This window comes from Molothrus aeneus, chromosome 6 (assembly GCF_037042795.1).
Source record: "Molothrus aeneus isolate 106 chromosome 6, BPBGC_Maene_1.0, whole genome shotgun sequence".
Taxonomy (NCBI): domain Eukaryota; kingdom Metazoa; phylum Chordata; class Aves; order Passeriformes; family Icteridae; genus Molothrus; species Molothrus aeneus.
This window is the reverse complement of record NC_089651.1, coordinates 29750568-29772159: the sequence shown is the minus strand read 5'-3', so window position 1 is coordinate 29772159 and position 21592 is coordinate 29750568. Positions and strand designations below refer to the sequence as shown.

Here is a 21592-nt window from a genome sequence, read left to right as displayed (position 1 = left end):
AAGGAAGAAAGTATGTAAATTGTGCGGAAATTACTTGGAAAATAGATTTTCTATTTGACTATGAAGAAAATGGTGGGTTTTTGTAAGGAGCATCAAAATGTTCATGGAATATGAGCAAAAGATGAAGCTCTTCAGAGCAGTAGTTTCATTTAAGGTGCCTGTATGTATCAACATACTGTTGTTCAGTATTTAATCTCTTTAACAATATCCCTTTTCCTCCACTTTTTGCAATTGACTCTTTCAGTTTCTGCAGGTAGTTCAAAACGTTCTGAGTGTTAAATTTGCTAAAGATCAGAATATAGAGGGTCATCTCGATGCTATGCCTGGAGGATTCCAGTCCTGGGCTTCTCTCTACCTTCCAGTAGCTATAACAATTCATTTCCCATCCCCCTCTCCTTGTCTGTTTGCAGGTTATCTTGACGAATCAGATTACCACAGCGCTGAGCAGTGGCCCTGGGCTCCGGGCAGACCTGGTGTCTCCAGCTGATGATGTGTCCCTGTCTGAAGGTAAGGAATCCCTTCTATCAGAACTGAAACTCTACACGGCCACAAATCCACGCTGTAACTTGCAGTCTTCTGTTGAAATATAGGGGGCTAAGTGAGTCAATTTATCAAGTCTAACCTAACACAGTCTTGAAACAAAATTATTTTCCAGTTTCTCTGAAAATCCATTTATAATTAAAAAGAAAGCATGTAGAGTTGCTAAAAAGGATCAGATACTTTCTAAAGGCTGTGAATGTATTTTTGAGCCATGTCAGTTTCTCAGCATTGTACTGTCACTCACATGCATTTAAAGCATTATTTTGTCAGTCTTCTAAAGCTGCTACAAGAGGAAATACACAGGCTGGTCTGCAAATTTCATATTATCTAATGGTTATCATAGATTCCAAGGAAAAACAACTGCTCACAAAGGAAGGAAAGCAGATCCTCAGTCCTGTTCCTTGAATTACACTTGTTTGGTTTTCAAGTACACTGCCTCAGACTGCATCTCTCTGTTGTGTGAATGTAATATGGGGATTTTTGTGAAGCCATATATTACTTCACATCTTCGTGCTTGTTTTCTGAGCAGAATTAGAGAAAAGCACTTTTTTGAGTAATAGTGAGGACGTAGCGTGCTAAAAAGAAAAGATAATTCTGAATCAAGGTTTACAAAGTAATATTTTAATTTTGGTTTTCCCCACTTGCAAAGAATAGTCAGAGTACCCTTGTGAGGGGCAGATGGAGAAAAATTTAGCATTCAGTTCATGCATAGATCCAAATGTATGATGCACAGCAACGCTCTTCTTGCAAAGGCATGATAATTGCATGTAGACTTTCCACTTCACATAACATGGGTATTTCCCCTCTTTGTCTCCTTGCTGCACTTTCTGATGGTTCTGATCAGCTTCTCTGTGTTCTGGTTCATCACACCCCGTTGTCTTATGTGTCTTACTTACACAAGTACAGGTCAGTGGCAAAAATAACTAAGCAGTGGTTAAAACTGACATTATTTCTGCAACTCATTTCAGTGGACAAGGGAAAGAGGTTGAAGGTAGATTTAAACGGAATGTCAGGGAGTAGCAAGTAACTTCAGTGCAATGCCTTAACACCGATTTATAAGCTTACTTCATAATTTTGTCAATAGGAGTCTGGAAAATCACGGCCCATTAAATAGCTTTAGAATTGTGCTTGTGGCTTTTATTGGTTCCACCCATTGCCAAAGTATCTCTGAAGTACATGTCTCAAATACTGCTCCCTACCTCTGGCAGAAAGATTTGAAATTTGGTAACTAGATTTGGAAGATAAAGGCATAATTTTTCACCTTTATAATTTCCTTCTTGGCACAAAGTTGTTGTGCCTTGTCTTATTAAATTGTCTTGATCACAGTGCTCGTGCTTCTCCTTGCCCTTTAGAATTGCTGTGGATGAGCTTCCTCTGGAAAGAAAGCACAGCTGACTCTGATGTGGGAATAATAAAAAAATATGTTTTCAGTAAAACATATTTTTGTCCTGTGGCTAAAATATTTGAAGATACTGAGGAAAAACACACGGAATAGTTGAAATGTTTCTGAATTTCCCAGCACATATAAAAGATTCTCGGTGCTGTGTATGAGCCATAGTTCCAGAATATTCTAGAATCAGGGCTAGTCAAGAGATGGCATAATAATTTTTCTAGCAGTTACAGGTTTTTCATGAATCTATCATGTTATGCCTAAACTACCACCACTGCTTTTCACCTTTTAGCTTAAGAATGAGTTAAAATATATTGGTGCTCTGTGTTTTATTCCTTTGTCGTTCTCATTCCTTATTTTTAATTAAGGATCTGAAGTAGCAAAATGTGTCAGCATCATGCTTGTTGAAAATGGACATGTTTGTTTTGCCACAGGACAAGAATAGTACAGACATCAACAGTGCAGGCTCCTTTGGAAATTCAAGTTTTATCAAGGGATATAGGGCTGATAAACTCCTTTCTTTCTCTTCTTTCCCTCCTTTCTTGATTAACATTGATATGGCATTTACTTCCTGTGTTGTGTAATGGAAGAACACAGTGCATCTCCATGCCACAGGCTTTTCTCCCTATATCTTTACTGTTTGTAAAATGGTGCTTCTGGATTTCCATTTTCATCCCTTTTAACCCCTACTGTCTATCTGTGAAATTTCAGGCTCATTCAACATATGATTTCCATGTTTGCCTTCCTATCAAAAGACATAGGTGTGGCCAGTGTGTTTTGGTGGGTTTTTTTAACATCATGGTGTTGAGCTGTCCTGAGAAAGTTCCCACTTAATGTATTTGGATGTTAGGTCTTGAACAGCCTGAAAGTAGCAATAAACTTCTGATAATTTTTTGTACTTTCAGAATCCTAAATTAATTTGTCTTCTAGAGTTAGTAAGATAGTAATAATACTTACTGTTCTTTTACAGTTGTAGAATTTACAGGAAAGAGTAGTTAGGTGAGTAGCCCAAGTGCACAGAGTATATGTTGCAGAGTCAAGGATAAGAGGCCAGATTTGTGACTGGGTTCTTACCTCATTGTTCCATGTCACTCATCACCAACTAAAGCTGAATTTGAACCAGTGACCTAGATGTGAAAGGACCCATAACACATTATTAGTCCTGTAAGCAACTCAGACTGCTTGGTTTGTATATGTCTAATATGTTTTAATCCTATCTGAAATCAGAGTCCCTTCACTATAAATGGTTTGCTAAAAGGGTAATCTTTCTTAGATGAAAATTTCAAACTAAATGTGCTATTAGGAAGAAGTGGAATGTTATAGTGTCCTCTTTTTTTGCTTCTGATCGTGCTTGGGAATTGCTTGGGTTATGTGTTAGATTAGGCAAGAAACCAAGGAAGCTGTTCATCTGATGTGTGACAGAAAGTTAATCTGATGAGCAGGCTGAAAGGACATTGTCAAGCTGTTTCAGGCTCAGAGTTTGTCATCTGTAAAGCTGTAATCTAGTGCATGAAAACTTGTGTCCTAAAAATACGTTAGATTTTTATGAGAACTTTAATGGATTTATAAAAGCAGTGCTGGCTGTAAAATCCCATTACTTATGTAGCAGTGTAAGAATTCATGAACTGTTTGTTGGTATTTCTTATAGGAAATGGTTATGTCCAGCTAAATTCCCAGACCTGTGCATACTTCTGCTTCCAGATAGCCAAAAAAAAATAAATTATAGTTTGCCACAAATAAAGTGATAAATACAATGCCAAAGTTTCTCTACTTATAGTCTGAGTCCTTGCATTCATTTGGCCTTTACATAGTTGTCAGATTATCAACTGAAGGAGTTAGGAGCAATAATATTTTTCTCTAGCTCTTAAATCCTCAGACATCTGAGGATGTCTCTTCTGTCACTTCTTCCCTAGGAACCAAACTCAGTTTTTACTCTACTATTTTTACATAGCCATCTCTCAAACTCTGTCACCAGTGGGGATAGTCTGGAGGATGATGGTGGATGTTGCTGTTTCACTTCCATTCTTGCTTTGTGGAATAGCCTCTGTTTAGTTCTTTAGTCAAAGACAACTTGGAGAAGCCTAAAGTTATTTTACATGGCTGGGATGGTCAGACAAGCCCAGGAGTAGCCTAAGAACTAATGATTTATCATTTAAATATAAAAAATAGATCTTACCCAATTAAAGTAATATCTTATTAAAAAAAAGGTTCAAGCTGCATTAGGCTTCATGAATGGTAGAAATATTTTGTATGACTGGCGATAGGTCTTTTAAAACAAGTTGTCTGTGACTGTGCTATTTTTGCTATTTTTGTGAAGTTCACATGACTAAATTTTACCTAATATAATGAGTCTTTAGAAACTAATTCTAAGCCTGTGTATTTTAGCACTAGGTGGATGGGGGAATTTGTGTTTCATTTGTGTGCTGCAAAGAGATAAGACAAGATGACCTGCTTGAGGTTCCTTCTAATCCACCAGTGCCTATGCTATTAATGTATTTGCCAGCTGCAAGCTCTAACTTCCTCTGGCAGACATCAAAGCCAAACTCCATCTTTTGTGGAAAAAATTCAGGGGTGTGTTGGTATGAGCAAGAACAGTATCCTCCTCCCACCCTGCACAAAGTGTCAAGCAAAAAAAAAAGGAATGCTGTCTTGGGCTTCTTCAGTCTCAGCTAGTACTTTCAAATATTTGTTTGAAAAAGTCAGAATTATTTTGTGTTTAAAATTGTCTGTAAACTTGCACTAGATCTGGGGAGGCCAGTGTTCAGTCTTCTGCCATTTGTGTTCATCAAGTGGTTTGTCATAGCATTGTATATTTTTAGTGCACAATGTGAGCAATGAGTTTAGTCTGACCTTTTCATCTTGGTTGCTCTGATCTTGAATTCTTTTAAGCTGTTCAGCAGAAGTAGGCTTTTGTGTTGTAGAAACTGGAGAACACTAAGCTACCATAACATCTCCCACCCACAGGATTTTCCTACTTTTACTTAGAAGTGGAAGGTTTGAAGCTGGAATCTTCAGCTTCTCTTCCTTGCTTTGCCCTTGATCTCTTAACATATTTTGGTTAAATGGTTTTATTCTTCCAGACTCAGTTTACCTTTTTTTATATACCTTTTGGGGCTTTCTTTTTCTTCTGCAACTTTTTTTCCTTAATATTTCAAGTATTATTATTTTCCTTAATATATCAATATTTCTATGGGGAAAATAATGAATTGTCCTTCTCTTCACCTCAGTAAGATCAGTTCTATAGTTTATTACTTCGCTCCCTTCAAATCTCCTTTTGTCAGTCCTGGTGCCAAATGGAGTGAAAAAACTGAAGAATTATCAAGTGAACTGAGCAGCCCCCAGAGATCAGAGGCTGTTGGTTGGTTTAGATTTGTTTATTTGTTGATTTATGTATATACTTAATGGTTAGGGTTGGACCCATAGATGACTTAATTAAAATAAAAAAGTATATTCATCCCTGTTTTTCAGGAACCATGAGTTTATGAATCAAGTCGCTGTTAAATAAGTTTCTGAAATACTTCCTTTGTGTAGTTTTAAAGCTAATGCAGAATACTTCATGTCCTGGTGAAGTTCTCCAGAATGATATGTATTTAAATGCATTGGAAAATATTATAGGAGTTTGGCATGTTTTTGGCCTTTAGTATTTTAGCTGAATGCTCTGTAAATTAGGCCATGTCTATGCATACTGAAGAGTAAATTTCCCAACTGAGACTAGTGTGTGGGTGTGAACCCTAAAAATTAAAGCACATTCCTGTAAAGATGGGATCATATCAGTGTATATGAACACCTGAAGGGAGAGTACCAAGAGGATGCACTCAGACTCTTTTTGGTGGTGTCAAGCAGTAGGACAAGAGACAATGGGCAAAAACTGATTCATAGAAAGTTGCACGTGAACATGAGGAAAAACTTTACTGTGTGAGTGAGCATGCACTGGAACAAATTGCCCAGAGATATTATGGAGTCTCCCTCGCTGGAGATATTTAAGAAGCATCTGGATGCAATCCTCTGCAGTGTGCTCTAGCATGACTCTGCTTGAGTAGGGAGGTTGGACCAGATGACCCACTGTGGTCCCTTGCAGCCTTACCCCTTCTGTGATTTTGTGATTCTCTAATACAGTTCTCTTCTTGGTTTATGGAGATAAGGAAGTGCTACAGTGTAGCTTTTGCTGCATGATTTTGCTACAGTCTTGATGATACAGGGAAGCATAGTGAGATTTGCATCTGTGTTTGCTTTGATATTAATTGCTATTCTCACCTGAAGGTTTGATTGGCATTTAGGGCCCATATCAGGAACTCTTACATGATGGGGCCAGAGAGCTCAGTGAGCCACAGGATTTTGCCTCCAGGTCTGAGCCTTGGGCATCTCTGACTTCAGTGTCAGAGGTGATAGAGTTGCTTAAGTCACTGGTTCTAGTGCATGTGAGCTCAATAATGAAACAGCTGGAGTTGTTTCTTTTTAATTCTTTATTTTGTTGCTGGATTTCATGTCTCAGCTGCATTTTAAGAATCTGTACCAGCAGAGACTCTGTAATACTCTTCACCAGCTAACAATTCTGCGGCAAGCTTTTTCATTCCCTCAGTCTGTTCTGTCTTTGAGTCACTACTTCAGTTTTCATTAAAAACATTGTTAGCTGTATGTACTCTCGAAGGTGAGGAGCTCACGTTCCTTAACCTGCTGGAAGCCAATGTAGTGCATCCACTTCAGGATAGGTAAACAGGGGGCACCAAAAAGAGGAGCAACCTTGATAGAACTCATTAATACATGTAGTAGGGAAAACAAGCCTTCTCAAAATAGGATTTCATTCTTGTGTTTGCTCTGTATTCACATTTCTTGTAAGTGTGTGCTCTTAACAGTAGTGGAGTTTGCACTCTTGTGCTTTAGTGGAAGGAAAAGAGTCCCTCTGGTTGTACAGAGCGGCACAAGGAAGTGCACCATCATTGCAGGGCCTGGAAGGAATGATATTAACCATTAGGGGAAATGATACCCTGCTTGTTTCTGCAGGAGGCAGGGTTGTGGTGGTGTGGAGCAGTTAGATTTCACGATAACGGTTGCCATGTTCGCCTGTACTAATTTTGATGCTATATTTCACCAAGTGGGAAGTAGTGACATAATAACATCCAGCCAAATTTTAACGGCTTTTAAATCAAAAGATAAATCTCTCAGTAAAACAGTGTCACAGAGACTGTATGTGTCTATGGAAGTTCCAGCTTAAATGACATATGCATAATTACTTGATCTAGACTACAGAAAGGTTGAAAACATCCTAATTGCCACAATGAGATCGTACAAAGTTTTACTGCTTTATTGTGGTATCTTTCTGAAGACGTGATGAGACTTAGAATCATTAATCAACAATTTGTAATCCAAAAACCCTTCAGGTACGTTTGCTGGAAATCATTCATCTATATAATGAGAAGCACAATAACTGAGAAGTGATCACAGTCATAGTTGAGTGGTTAGAAGTTGCTGCCTCTCAGCTGCTATGTATCTTACCTCCACTGAGAAAAAGTGCAACTGGGTATGTACTACACCTTCCAGTGCAAAGCACTGAATAAATCCTTGTGCACACCTCAGCTTACTCCTGTGTTCCTGTAACTGCATTAAGCTTGAGATCATGCATGGGTCAGTCACTGAATTTCAGTTGATGGCATGTAGGTGTAAAGTACTGTAAGAATTTACAGTTGATCATTTCCTTATGCCATAAAATGTTTAAAAGTAAGATTAATTCATATTTCAGTGTGGGTGAATACAGAACTTTTTACTGTGGTCCTGCAAATCAGTGGTTTAAGTCAGAAACATAAGGCCTGGCTTGGTTCGAATTCCTTCTGTGGCCCTACACGTTGCACCTCAGTGTTGGTTGACCTTATCCTTCAAATTACATTGTAAAAAATTAATTCAAGGGTAAGAAAAACTAAATACCACTTGCCCCCATGCACAATGACCAATTAAATTCTGTTTTAACTCACTGTGGGTTATCCTTAAATCTGAACAGAAGCTGGGGACAAAATATTCAGCAATCTGTAGCATTCAGTCCCATTTCTTCTGGAGTTTTATAGTGCCATCATTGGATCTTTCTTCTGATGGAGCTGAAAGGGACTAGAAGGATTTTGATACACAGGAAAACATCACTATGGGAATTACATTTGGCATTACATGAAACATATGGCTCACCTGCAGAACTTGAAGCAGTTAAGAGTGATCCAAGGTGCAAATGCTACACCAAAAGGGAAGGTGAGGGTGAGGGGACAGAGGATAATTTTAGAGTTTCATGCCTATATTCTAGTAGCAGTTCCAGCTGGGTTTCCTCTGGGTTTACTGCAGGATGTTTGAAAAAAGTGGCTCCTTGTTAATCTCAGGCGGTTTCTATGATTGATGATTCCCCTTAATCGTAAAAAGAGCACATTGGTGTTTCTGCTTAATTTGTGTCTATTTCCTGCTTTATTATTGCAATAATAATTTATTGTCTTAAATGATGGAAGTTTAAAACCTGTTAGCCTCTTTTGGAGGTTGAAGCTGGGTGCTCTGTCATATGAATGAAATTCCCAGTGACAGTCTGCTACTAAAATATTACATTGAAACCCAAACAACGCAACAATAAAAGACAGTATATGGTTGGTGCATTATTTCTTGATTTAATTAAAATAGAGAGCATGAGCAGATTTTGTATGCTTCACATGAACAAGATTAATCTAGTCTGGATTCTACTAGTCTTCTCATAGTATCAGTTACATTAAAAAATAAAAAAGAAGCCTTCAGAGGAGAGCAACCCAAGTGGTCACCGTGCAGTACAGGAAGATGGGTAAAGAAATGGTAGAAAGAGAAAATGCCCAGAGCTTAAAGGAAAACTATGTTTTTACTAATTTCTGCTGTCCTAAAATGTCCTGCTGTTGCTCCAGTCCCTCAGGCAACCTACAGAATATTCCTGCATGAGCTGATGCCTAACTAGCACCAGGAAGGGTAGAAAAGACAATGTCTCAAGTATGAATAGCTGCACTGTTAACAATGGAAAATTTGTCACAAAGAAAGCAAACCAGATGTTACTACTGGGTATGCAGCCATGATTCTTAGGGACTAATTTGAGCCAGTCTGATACCTGGCAGGGGAGTCCTTGTTTCAGGCTGGCACATGGATATGCAAGGCAGAAGTTTGGGCATGTTTTAGCTGAATATCCGGAAGTTGTTTTTGAGCACAAAATCTGTTAGGCCAGCTGTTCCCAAATGGTTTGGGTTTGTGCTTCTGTTTTTGGTGGTGAACTCACCCCAGCCAAGCTTGCGACCCCAAAGACTAACACAAACAATCACATCTCTGTCAGGCTTGCGACCCCACTCTGTGTGGCTGTGACCCTGCTGGAGGTTACAACCCTGGCGTTGGGAATTGTTGGGGCAGACTATCAGATAGCCCTGCTGGGCGAGCACTGATATGCCCCATCCAGGCCAAGATCATCACAACAAATGCCTTCAGATCTCACAGTAATTTGTAGGCCCCTGCCACTAGTCTGAGAGTGCAGCTTATTAGAGCTGACATGTCACTTTGGTACATCAGGAACATCTCAGGGATCAAAAGGTCATAGTCCTCCCACGCTGCCGCAGTCTTTCTCCATGAACTGGCCTCTCCCTCTTGCTTCCCTGTCAGTTGGCTGGCAGTGAGCCCCGGCGCCCTCGTGGCGCGGCCACGGCTGCTGGATGGGTACCAGCTGCCACTTCTGCCACAAGCCACCCTTTCCAAAACCATTCTCCCTGAGTGCTCCTTGCCTTAACGAAGGGATTGATGTCCGTCTCTCCCTGCTGAAATATTTAAATGTTTTGTTAAAAGTAATTAAAAGCTATATAGGGCAGTATTAGTGGAGATGGGCTAAGCCTTCCCCTCTATTTTGTAAAACTAATTCTGTTATTCATATACCTGTGTATATGAGCACAATCTTATGGATGTAGGATGCTGATGGAGAAATAAACAGAAGGTAGCCTTGTGTGATGGCTGGTGTAGCTTGCAAGGCTAAGGGCTTGATAAGCCATGCAGACAGACTTTTTAGCATAAAATGACATGTTACAGATGTCCTAATTAGACAACTGATTTTTACGCCGCCTTCTGACGCAATTTTAAATGGAGTTTATAAACAAAATCAAAAATAGATTTCAAATTTGTTCTTTTGAAAGCATTCATTACCATAATGGAAAACAGTAACATTTTAATAGCTATCTGATAGTTCAGGGCCAGTGACTTGTTAATTTATAGGCATGGAAGTTTGACAGTGGCATTGTTCCGTAAATCCAACAAGGGGAGGAGCCTGCAACAGGTGATTTATTTTTACTTACAGTTTTGTCAACAGATCCTGAAAATTGCCAATGATGGCAAGAAGGAAAGAGGAGGTTATGGTGCAGAAAAATATTAAAACTGCCTATCATTTGGATTAAAACCTGCATTGCATAAAATTAGCCCAGAATTCAGTCTGCACAAGTCTAGTTTCAGAGCTCTATGTGAAGTGATTTGTTTAAGGATGTTGCTGGACTGATTTTCTGTCAGGTGGGTGCAGACAAAGCATGATACTGAAAATGAGAACAGCAAAGTCAAGTTGTGGACTGTGTAAGCCACTCAAGGAAATGGTCAAAAAATCTGTTGTTACTGGTCACTGTACATGTACTGTAAAAAAAAATTGTTTGAAACTTGGCCTCTGTAACTTGATCGTCCCTTAAACACTAATTACACATCAGAAAATGGAGCATAAAAGTCTCTTCCATCTGTCTAGGTTGGATTTGGTGCACAAAGGAGCATATCCAATTCATAATACCTCTTAGGTAATCAGATTAATATCTCCTGAACTGAATTTACCCTTTTGATAGTGAGTCTTTCATATGCTATGTTTCACATATCACATTCTGTTGAAGCTCTGTGGCTTTTCAGTAATTTCCTTGAAATCTATATGTGGTGTGTCTACCCTCTTTTGAGCTGTTCTTGGGACATGCATCAATTAGATGTGTTTCTGGCACTCTCTTAATGGCATAGTTTCCCTGGAGTCAAAAACTGCTCCAAAAACTGAGATCATTTGTTTAATTTGAAAGCAAAAGGGTATGGAACTACAATTTCAGGCTTCAACAGCTATGCTTCTGTAGCTTTGAAGGAATGGGGAAAAAAACTTGATGTCTTGCACGCAAAATAAATAAATTCTAGAGTTGTTAGAATATCTGATTCCGTTCAGTTTTTTCTTCCCTTGCTTATCTTTCAATTTTATTTTTTTTTAAATACTATATTTTTGACTTGTCGAATTTCATTGTTTATTCATTTTGCTTAGCAAAACAGAAGGCTGGATTTTGTAATTTGGGTCTAATGAAGAACTGTAAATTATGCAGGATGGTGTATAATTAAAATTTATTATAAGCAATCTGAATACAGAATTCTATGTCAAGTGTTTGAAGATTTTGGGTCTAAGATGTTCTGGGAATGTATACTGTGTGGGAGGTCCTATATTTTTTCAAGTAAACTGAAAGCATGAAAACTCCCATTTTCAACCAACTCCTCCAGTAAGATTCATTTTGTACCTCAACTTTCTTCCAGTCTGCATCTGCAGCGGGCTTTTCACTGAGATTTCGAAACAAGTCCTCATTGATCTTTGCTTACTGCATGGTTGTTCATTATGTGGGGTGGTTTTGATGTGCATCAACTAGAGAACTTTTATAAGAAATTAAACCAGCGATTTTGGTGCTAGCTAGCACCATGCTGTCTGGGAGTGCTCAAAGCTATCCCGAAGGCAGAAGAATCTAAGCCAATTGCAGGTCATCAGGCTGCAGCCAGAATAGGGACATTCTCACAGGGAATCAGAGCAGGCAAGTTTGGAACAGAACAATGATGCATTCACGGGGTAGTTAGAGGGGGATCCACACCAACTCTTTTGGTTGTCTGACACTGCTGTGCCAAGTTATTCGCTAATGGGGATTTGCTTCTTAAACAAAAATATGAAGTGTTTTCTCTTGTGTGTTTTTGTGTGAGTCAGGCAATACAGACCACTTCCAAAGATCAGTAGGAAGGTTTAATAATAAGCTGTTAATGCCTGTAGTCTGACTTGTGGTTACTGAGCTCAGGTAATACTTGATCACAAGAAACAACAGTAGGCATTTCAGCAAGGTAACAGTTCAAATCCTAGCTGATGGGATTTGACAGCTTCATTTGTGCTGAAGCCTGACTTGCTATGTCTTTCATTTACTGTTGTTTATGCTATGAAATATGACATTTTGTCTCCCTTTGGCCTACAGTCACATCTCAGTGGCAGTAAACTTTTGCCTTTAAGTACCAAATTCCTGGGTTCAGTCATCATCAGCATCTGCTGCTGAATGATTTTTCATAAATACCACCCAACTTACTTTTTCCTTGCTGCCCCCTCTGTTTTAACTTCAGACTGATAATGTTGATGTTTTAAGACTTGAAACTAGGCCTGTCATGTTTGAGAGTTATGCTACTCACTGAAAACTGCTACCCACTGAAGGTTGAGTGACTAAGAAAATGGGCCTGCAGGGGTTTTTTGAGCTTTAGAAGTCTGTAAATCTTTTCTTGTTAATGTTTGGTAGGAATGAAGTTTAGGACAAACTTTAGTGCCTTCAAGCTAATAAAGTGCCTGTCAGTGACCGAATCTGAATCTCAAGAGGAAAAGTTCACAATGGGTTCAGCTAAAAATGCCAAAAACCTCATAGAGCCTTTAGTTTGTTCTTTCGACTGTGCACCAAAATCATACAAACAAGCAAAAGCTGGTGGGTGACATTATTTTCCTCCAGGTTAGTATGAGGTAACTCTGAGCAGCATGGAATCAGCATGTCAAGTCCTTAATGGCTTTTGGCCAATTCCTTGTCTTGGCTTACCATCCAAAACTGTCCAGTTCTGCTTTTCCTGAGGGTGCATCTGCTTCTTAGTCAGCGCTGTGATGGTCATGTGAGCTAGCACAAAATGAGCTGTTGGGATCCAGAGGGTTCCAGCAGCAGATGAGTCACAGAGGCAGAGGTCAGCACAGCATAATCTTTCTAGCATTTACCACACACAGTGTAGATATATCCTGAGATATCTACACTGCCTTCTGTTAAAATGAAGTGCCTGGACGAGAAGATCCTATGGGTGAAAGGAGATTATATCACCTTAGTGCCATAATGACAGTGCAAAGGACTTGGAAAACTTATTTGAATGAGCTGTGGATTTTCCTTAGGGATACTTTGTTTTCCTCCCTTGTTTTAACATGGTATTTGTGTCCTGTAGGCTGAATAGTAATTGAAGGCAAGTTCATTGGTATGTAATATGTGCCCATGCAATATAGAGCAACTTTGACTTTATTATAGCTTGAGCCCAGGATTTGGAGGTTTTTTTTAAGGTGATAGAAGGTCACCTGCATTTTGGTATAGCATAATTTTGAGTCAAAAGCAGCATAATTTTGAGTCAAAAGCATTTTAAACAAATAAGTAATGATTGCTTTCCATGTCTGTAAAACAGTGGATTTTCTCAACATGATAAAGTACTTATTTTGGTTGTGCTGAAAATTTTTGTGACAACTGTGATATGAATGAAAACAAAAATGTGTTTTATCAGAAGTAGCATGTTCTGTGGAAATGTGTTTTTGCTGGTAAATAAAAATCTTGAACCCAAAAAGAAGACAAGGCTGAGGTCCTTGATCGTAACTAGAGACATGTTACAGAAAAGAACATCTGGGTTATTGTCTGGATGTTTCCTTTTTTTCTCTCTCTCACCATTCTTGCATGCTTCAAATTAAAAATATGTTGTTTTGCAATGTTTTACTTTTGCTAAATCAGTAGAAGAATAAAACAAAAATAAAACTGTTTCCTGGTTGGCCCCACTTGTTAGTTCCATATGAAATTATGTGGTGTTTGTCTTGCATTTTCCACAGGTACCTGTGGTAGTGGTGTGCCATATTCTCATTGCTCTGATAAACAATACCTTGCCAGTGGTTGCCTTGCATATAGTCATGAACAGTTCCTATACTCAATGGTGCCATTGAAAATGTTTGAGAAATTGCTGTCCAGTTCCAGCAGTTTAATTGCTAATATGTGTTATTACTTCAGAATTTAATAGCTGTTTCTGGTTATGATACAGTCGGTTTAAGCCTGCAAGCTTTTTAAAACTGGTTTTGTTGCTTCCTCTTTGCAGTGTGGTTTCCTCCTTTGCTACCTTCAAAACATTGTGGTCCAGGGTGTTGGGTGAAGTGACATGTCCTATTTACACTCAGTTGGAAAAGACTGCGTCATGGGCACTTGAAGGTCTCTGGGGTGTTCTTAGTTCAGATGCTCAGATGTGGCTTCCTGTCATCACCTGATTACTTATTTTGAATGCTAAAATAATCTTGCTACCTTTGGTACCATTGTCTGAACCTTAACAAGAGGACGTTTTAGATTTTAATGTTATCTCACTGTACTGTCTGTTGTGGAGCGAGCATGGTGGTCATCAAAACATTACATGACATGCACTCCCTCATAGTTAACCTCAGGAGAAGGCCTCTTATTTGCCTCATTGGCTGCCTCTGCTGCCTTTCCAGTCTCCTCTCCATCTCCAGGGACACAGTTCCATATTGATTCAATTTTTGAGGCAGTCACACTCTGGTTGACAACACACAGGTCTTTCAAACATTAAATCAAGACATCAAGACTTAGTGATAGCAAGTCATGTCAGTAAGAAAAGGTAGCAGGGTCTGAAGAGAAAATATTTTTTACCTTTTAGTCTCATAGAATCCTGTGATGCCTGGACTGATTGTGATCAGTATAAACTCTTCCAGCCAGGGCCTTTTGCCTTCAGTTTCTGAGCTGTAATAGCCCTGTGTGCCTTGTTACTATCAGTTAATAAACCAAATGGTGATAATTTTATTCTTCCATTTTTGTCTTCATCTGGCTTGACCATGTAGTGGCAGCAGAGTTGATAGCAAGCATTCTTCCTCTTCCCCCTTTCCAAGAACATTAAAGCTGTCCTGTGCTTGAAGGTTCTGCGGTCAGAATTGTGATAACAGAACAAATAGGTAAGGAAACAAAACTTAAAATGTTTATCTAAATCTCTCAATTCACCAGCCCTAAAAATGGCCCTGCCATGCTTTCCTGCAATTTCCCAGTTCCTTGACATGGGAAACATTAAAAGAACCATGTAGTGGATGTGTTTAGTTGGAGGGCTCGCAATCAGCTTTGTAGCTGATGGAACTACAAAGTTCAACATACAAAATAGTGTCATTCATTGTTTATCCTCAAAGTTTTGGCAGATATGTGTCAAACACAGCTCAGCAGGATTGCTGCAGCCTACCTGTTTGAAAGCAGCTGGTGATTTGAGGTATCTCAGGTTCTGGAGTCTATGCTGAGGTGGCTTAAAGGGCATAAAGATTTTCTGTTTTGTTTTGGATTGTTGTTTTATTTTATTAAATCAATGATTAAAGAATCAGACCCTTCACATTAGGCTTCTGGATAAATTAAAGTACTAAAAATGTTTTCCTGTACTTGTTTTCTTATTTTTGAAATAACTGTACTTTCTTCCCTTACCCTTTTTTTCCTTTCTGTGACAGTCACTTTGAGGTTCTTTTGTGTTTCCTTCTGCATTTTCTGGACTGCCTGTTTTTTTCTTTCCCTTTACACTCTGAACACTACAGACTGCATAGAGCAGTTTCATCAGTGGTTTTCAAAATCTGGATGGGTAAAGGCCTGAGTGAGCTGGTCTGAGGTAGCTGTCCCAGATACTGGAGGTGGGATGAGAGGCCTGAGGTCCCTTCCAGCCGGAAATATTCTTGAAGCTTATGATGCTGCATTTTAGTCTGTTCTGTACTTTTCTTTATTACTGTAATTTTCTATATATGCTCTTCTTTGTTGTACTATGTTTGTTATACCTATTTATCAATTTATACACAAGGTTACACATTTTGATGAATCTCCGATATGTACTGGATCTATTAACTGGGATTCCTTCAAAAGACAGGGATCTTAATTCTCCTAATAGCTAGTTCCTAGTTATAAATCTATTTACTATGCTGCTATTAAATGTGCTGATGGTTTGAAGATTATCTTTTCTGTCAACTCAGGTTAGTAAATACATAATAAATTTTGAGATGGAATAGTGCTGCTTGAAGGCAGGAGTAGAAAAATATTTTCTCTTCTGAAGCCTTCTGTCTGAGTTTAGAATGTATTTACGAGAACTTGAAGAAATTTTGGGGGTTTTTTTCCCCAAATCTCAACTCTGCAGATAGGATAATTCTTTTCGTCTTGAAAAATGAATTTTTTAATGGAAAAACTACTTGTGTTAGTAAGCCCCAGATAGTGATTAATAGCATACATACAGACCTAGGACATCCCTAATTCTGGCTTAATGAGAACTCTGGCCTGCCAAATTTCTTGCAGTACACATCCCCTTGTAACTCACAGCCCACTTCCTTCTTCTCATATTAATCCCAGGATAACACTAAACTGCCAGTAAGTTACAGCCCTCAAATGTTGACATTCCTTGAAAAAGTAACTGGGCGTAACATCAGCGCTGAACTTACTGTAACTAACTAGATGTAACCAAGGTGTGTTTAAAGAGACTCTTTTAAATCACACCTCATGGTCAACATTAACGTTTTCCTAGTACCTAATATAGGTTAGATGAAGAGTTTTGGTGCTTTCAGAGTATTGACAGAAACAGCTGTGCCTTCTACTTACATCTGTAGTTAGGAAAATATTTGCTAAAACCAGACTGTACTTTTTAATAGATTTTAGTATTACTGTAAGGCACTAAACTGAGCTCTCTGCAAACCATAGTCTCTTTCCTCTGGTCCTGGGACTGTTGAACCCAAGCAGTGGTGACACAAGCTGTTCTACTGGCTTATCAGTGTATTTCAGCTTTGTTCTGGAGGCTCCACATTCCATCACTCAGCATGGAAGCTCAGGCTCTCATTTAGTCCTTTGCTGAATGTCTAAAGTTGTTGTGAAGGTCATTGACAATGTAGATCCTGCAGCATGCAGTGAAACTGGTAAGTTGGCAAATTAATTTGCAACAGACAGTAAACATGATGGTTATGACATTCAGCTACTACTGGCTATTGTATTGGATGCAAACCAGGGACCTAAAAGTGAAAGATTTCTTCTACAGCCTGTCAGTTTGTTGACTTAGGCCAAACTAATGACCCAACAGTAAGACCTGTATTTCACTCCATGTAGACCTGTACTTCACTCAGCCAAAGACTGAGTCAGAAATTCTAAGTAACTACAGTCTAAAGTCAGTAAACCACAGTTTTTTGAACTTTAAGCACTTGGGCACAAAAAGCTTGGAGAAGTTGCAGCCATAAGCTGGCAGATAGACCTGATTTTCTGAGCATCTCTTACTAACAGTTTCCACCAGCAGGTTCTCTGTGGTTCTAGGCTTAAGGCCCTGTGTATGATGCATATGTGTGTGTGTGTGTGCATGGGTGTGTTTGTAGCAAGCAATCTTGATACTTACATTAGTTATTTCCTTGTTAGTGAAGAAGCAATGTGTATGTAAGCAAAGGCTTTTGCTCCCTGTCCAGACTGTTCTCCCAGAAGGCCTACTGATAGGGTAATCCAGTATCTGTGAAGTCAGTCAGTGATGGTGCTGGGGAACCTACTTCTGGCTGCTGGATAAATCTTGGAGGAGACAGGTCACTGATAAGGAAGTATCATTCTGTTTATACTTTCATACTTGTGCAACAAATGTTGCAAAATGAAACAAATAAAAGATAATGTAACATAGTTCTTAAAGTTTGGCCTTTGGCCCTTGGGCTTTACAGATAAATATCTGATGGACCCTAGGGGAACAGGGTAGGTCCATGTATTACACTCCTCTTGACTGTTTTCATTTCAAGATACAATCTGTTGCCCTAAAAGTTTCAATCTGTACTGAAGACAACTGTAAATGCATATGACTGAAACTGATTAACAACATAAGTGTCCATGCTCCCCAAAATGTCCAAATTATTTGAAGTAATAGTGCATACAAGAATGCTGGGATGCTAGAATGAAAGGACACTTTCCTTCTGAATACCAGCAACAACTAGTAAATATTTTGAAGATTAATTTTCAGTTTTGAATTTAATTCTGTGGAATGGTGCCAGATCCATTCCTCAATGTGATGGTTTCCCAGGAAATTTCCAAGCTGGACAATGGGACAGAAGACTTTCCCCTTTTTAACTCACAGCATACTAGCACACAACTTTTATAGGACATGTTTAGGATTTAATGGGTTATTCAGTTTCTCTCCTTGTCTGGTTTTTAGCTCCTTTTTCAAGATTAGCTATCATCCTGTGTAGTTCTACTGTAGCCAAGTAAAGGCAATGTGAATCAAGGGAAAAATGCAAGTTTGTGCATACAGCATAAGAAACAGCCTTAAACCATGATCCAGAGATTATCCCAGGGTGGGAAAGTAGTTGAAACTTCCTCAGCAGAAACTGTCTTTTTAATCACCTCTGTCCAAGAGCCCCTTGATGGGATCCTGATATGCTTTAACAGGATTTCCAAATAGAAAGGAGGAATGCTCTTTGTTTCTGTACCCAAGACTGGTAGAATTCTGCTGGAATTTGTGTTCAGTTTTGATTCTCAGAGTTTAGGCAGGGTATGGAGATACTGTGGGAGACCACAAAAACCAGTCCATGTTGGAGAAGTCTTCTCCATAAAAGGCTTTAGCAGTCTGGTGACAATGTGAGACTACAGTGGTAGTTACACTTGGAATTGTTATTTGGCAGTTCAGTTTTCTAGCCTGGGTTGGCAAATGTGTATGAGTGTGCAGTGACTGTAACAAGTGGTAAAACTTCAGCCTTAGAAAGGTACAGCTTCTTAACACTGTGGGTGACAACTTTGGAGCAGCTCACCTGTGAAGCTTGAAGCTGATATGCAAGTTATTGATAGATTTAAGACCACATGGAACATCTGTATAGAAAGAGTCCTCAACCCATCTTCTTGAGGTTTAGACAAGGGTGGATGCTCACAGGAAACTCTGCTGGCTCTGTGTGCAGCCATGAAAGGGGAAGGGAAAATGAGACTGGAAAATGAAAGACCAGCTGAATGCAGTTTATTTTCTATGTTTTATAGATGAAGGTATAACATTATTTTGCAGTGTAATCATTCAGTTTCTGAACAGTTTTGTCAGAACCTGGCAAAGAAATGCATCTGTGGAAGAAATGAAGATCTGAAATCATCCTAAGGCATGTAGTAAAGTGGATACTTATAACTTTGCACTTCACTAACAGTATTTATATGTTTTTCTAGAAGTTTTTATAGAATATTTTCATGGAAAACTTTTCTTTCAATTTTCTAGGCATTATGCCTAAGAAGTAACTTATTCTTTCTCACTGATAGCATCTGTGTATAATGTTAGTTTCTGCATGTAGTGACATGTGAGCTTGGTGAGGGGCACAAACCATGTGTTCTTTTGAAACATGCACTCATGGAATTTCTGGGTTTCTGAGAAAGGATGGATGGATGGATGAAAATTACAGTTTATGAATATATAAAGTAGTACTTTTGTATAAATAGTTGTTGTGGAAGAGCTTACCTTCCTTTTTTACTGACTCTCCAGGCAGAAGTTTTCATAGCCTCTTGATGGATGCAGCTTTTCCTGGCCACATGCTTCTCAGTCCTTTGCATTTGTAGTGGAGATCAAAAGCATAGAAAAGTTCCTTTGAGCTGTGGCCAGTAATATTTACAAAACAAACAATGATTCACTGAGATGCTGGATGGCTCAGGAAGCTCTGTATGTTTGCCAGTGTGCTGGATGCAGAGGGCTCAGATGAAAACCACAGGTCAGATCTGCAAGATGTGTGGTAAGGTTTGCAAGATATGTAGATGTGTGCTCTGTTTTAAGGGGAATATTCAAGTGGTTGATTGCTGTCACTGTCATTATAAAAGCTGTTAATTTGTGATCTATAGGCATTAAAAGTATGTCCAAAATAATACCTGCCTCTAACCAAGTGGGATTTCTAAATTGTACTGAGGCCATCAATGACTTCCACAGCTATTAATGAGTTTACCTTTGCTGTCTGCTTCTGTGTAGTTTTCTCTATAGGCAGATGTAGATTATTGCTGTGAAAAGTGATGATCCAGTGCAGAAACTGGTCCCAGTGAGATTAGCCACTTATATAAAGTGGGATTTTATTCTTTTCTCTCACATTACATATTACAGAACTATGTTAAAATATGTCAGGAGATATTTTGTGAATAGTGAGCATGGCCCAGCATCCCTCATCAGTCTCAAGAACCTGATCAGTTAGAGCAGCAGGAGGACAAAGAATGCATAGTCTGGGTTTCCCTACAGATGACTCAAGATTTTTTTCTTTGCAGAAATTATTGTCACTGTAAATATCTTGACAATATAAGCAGTGATGATGAAAACAGCTGTTGTAGCCATGGCTCTTGAAATATTTACCAGTGTGTGAGTCCCCAGTGCCCTAGTATGGTCAGCTGGCAGCCTAGGAACACCAGGACTGGGTTGGAAGCCTGGAAGTTGATATTCAGGAGAAAAAAAAAAAGAAAAAAAAAGAGATTAGTTTTTAACATAGTAAAGTAATATCCAGTTACTTCACTATGTTATGGGCAGAGGATAGTTTGAAGATATGTTGATGCCAGGAATGTTGGTTTATAAAAATGCCTATGTAGGCCAAGTTCTCTCAGTGGACTGTAGAGTAAACTACACTGTAAAGTGGAAGCAACTTGAGCAGTATGTACTCAAAAGACTGTACTTTCCCAGTTTAAGGTTGAGAGCATTAGGTCTAGGTGAAGGCCTTCTAGTGAAAGAACGCAACCCAAATGTTCCAACTTCTCTCAGAACAGGTAAACTCTGCTTTATACCTATAGATGAATGTGTTGTGATACATTTCACAAATTGGCCAATTCTTTGAAGTATCCATTTAGGACTTGGTTCTGGTTGTTTGAAAGTAGAACGTTAGGTTGGTTTCTTGATGAAGACATTTGATGGAATTTGGAGGTATCTGACAGAAATCAGTGTGTTCTCCCATATTATGTCAATTTAGGACAAGAAATGTTTTTACCATGGAACCATTGAAAGTAACAGAATGAGCCTTGAATCCTGGTTTTTTAGCTGAAGAAGTACTCAGGATCTCACTTGGCAATCCATGGCTCATAAAAACTTTAGCTAAGTCTATTTACAGAAGAGAAAATTTCCAATGAAGCCCTGAAGTCCATAAATTAAAATATGGCAAGAATAAACCACAGGAGAGACCCTCTGGATTTGTCTTTCCTTTGGGTGACCAAATTTCATGTGTTTAGCTTAATGAGATGATGCCTAATGGAAGGTACTAAAAGGGACTGGAAATTTTTGAAGCTGCTTCAAACAGTTTACTGAGAAAGGACAACTTAGTCTTTATAGTCTCTGCACAAGTGCTTAAACATTCTGACTTGTATAAGACCTGCTTTCTGCTTGAGTTTTTTTTACTTGCTGGATCTAAATTGAATACCAGCTACGATATTGTAACCTTTAAAATGTTCTGTGAATGAAGACTTTGGGGGAGGCAAGTTTCTTATTTATCAAGCCTTATGGTACTGTAGGTTGTTCTTTTTTCTTTTCCCAATAAGTTTCTTTTCCCAATAAGTACTTCATACTTATACTTCATACTCCAGATCAAGCCTACTCAGTAGGAGGAATTGAAGGGTCACAAATGAGAAGAGATTTAGGAGTTCTCCTCTGTCCACTCAGGAGGAACTG

General features: G+C 38.9%; 1 protein-coding gene across 1 annotated transcript in view; it reads left to right on the top strand.

The window, feature by feature from the left end:
* The window catches only part of RAD51B (RAD51 paralog B), a 396438-nt gene that overhangs the window by 186920 nt on the left and 187926 nt on the right, over positions 1-21592 (top strand). The window contains exon 8 of the mRNA XM_066552056.1: positions 411-507. Coding sequence (XP_066408153.1) covers positions 411-507 — 97 coding nt within the window. The remainder of the gene's footprint in view (positions 1-410; positions 508-21592) is intronic.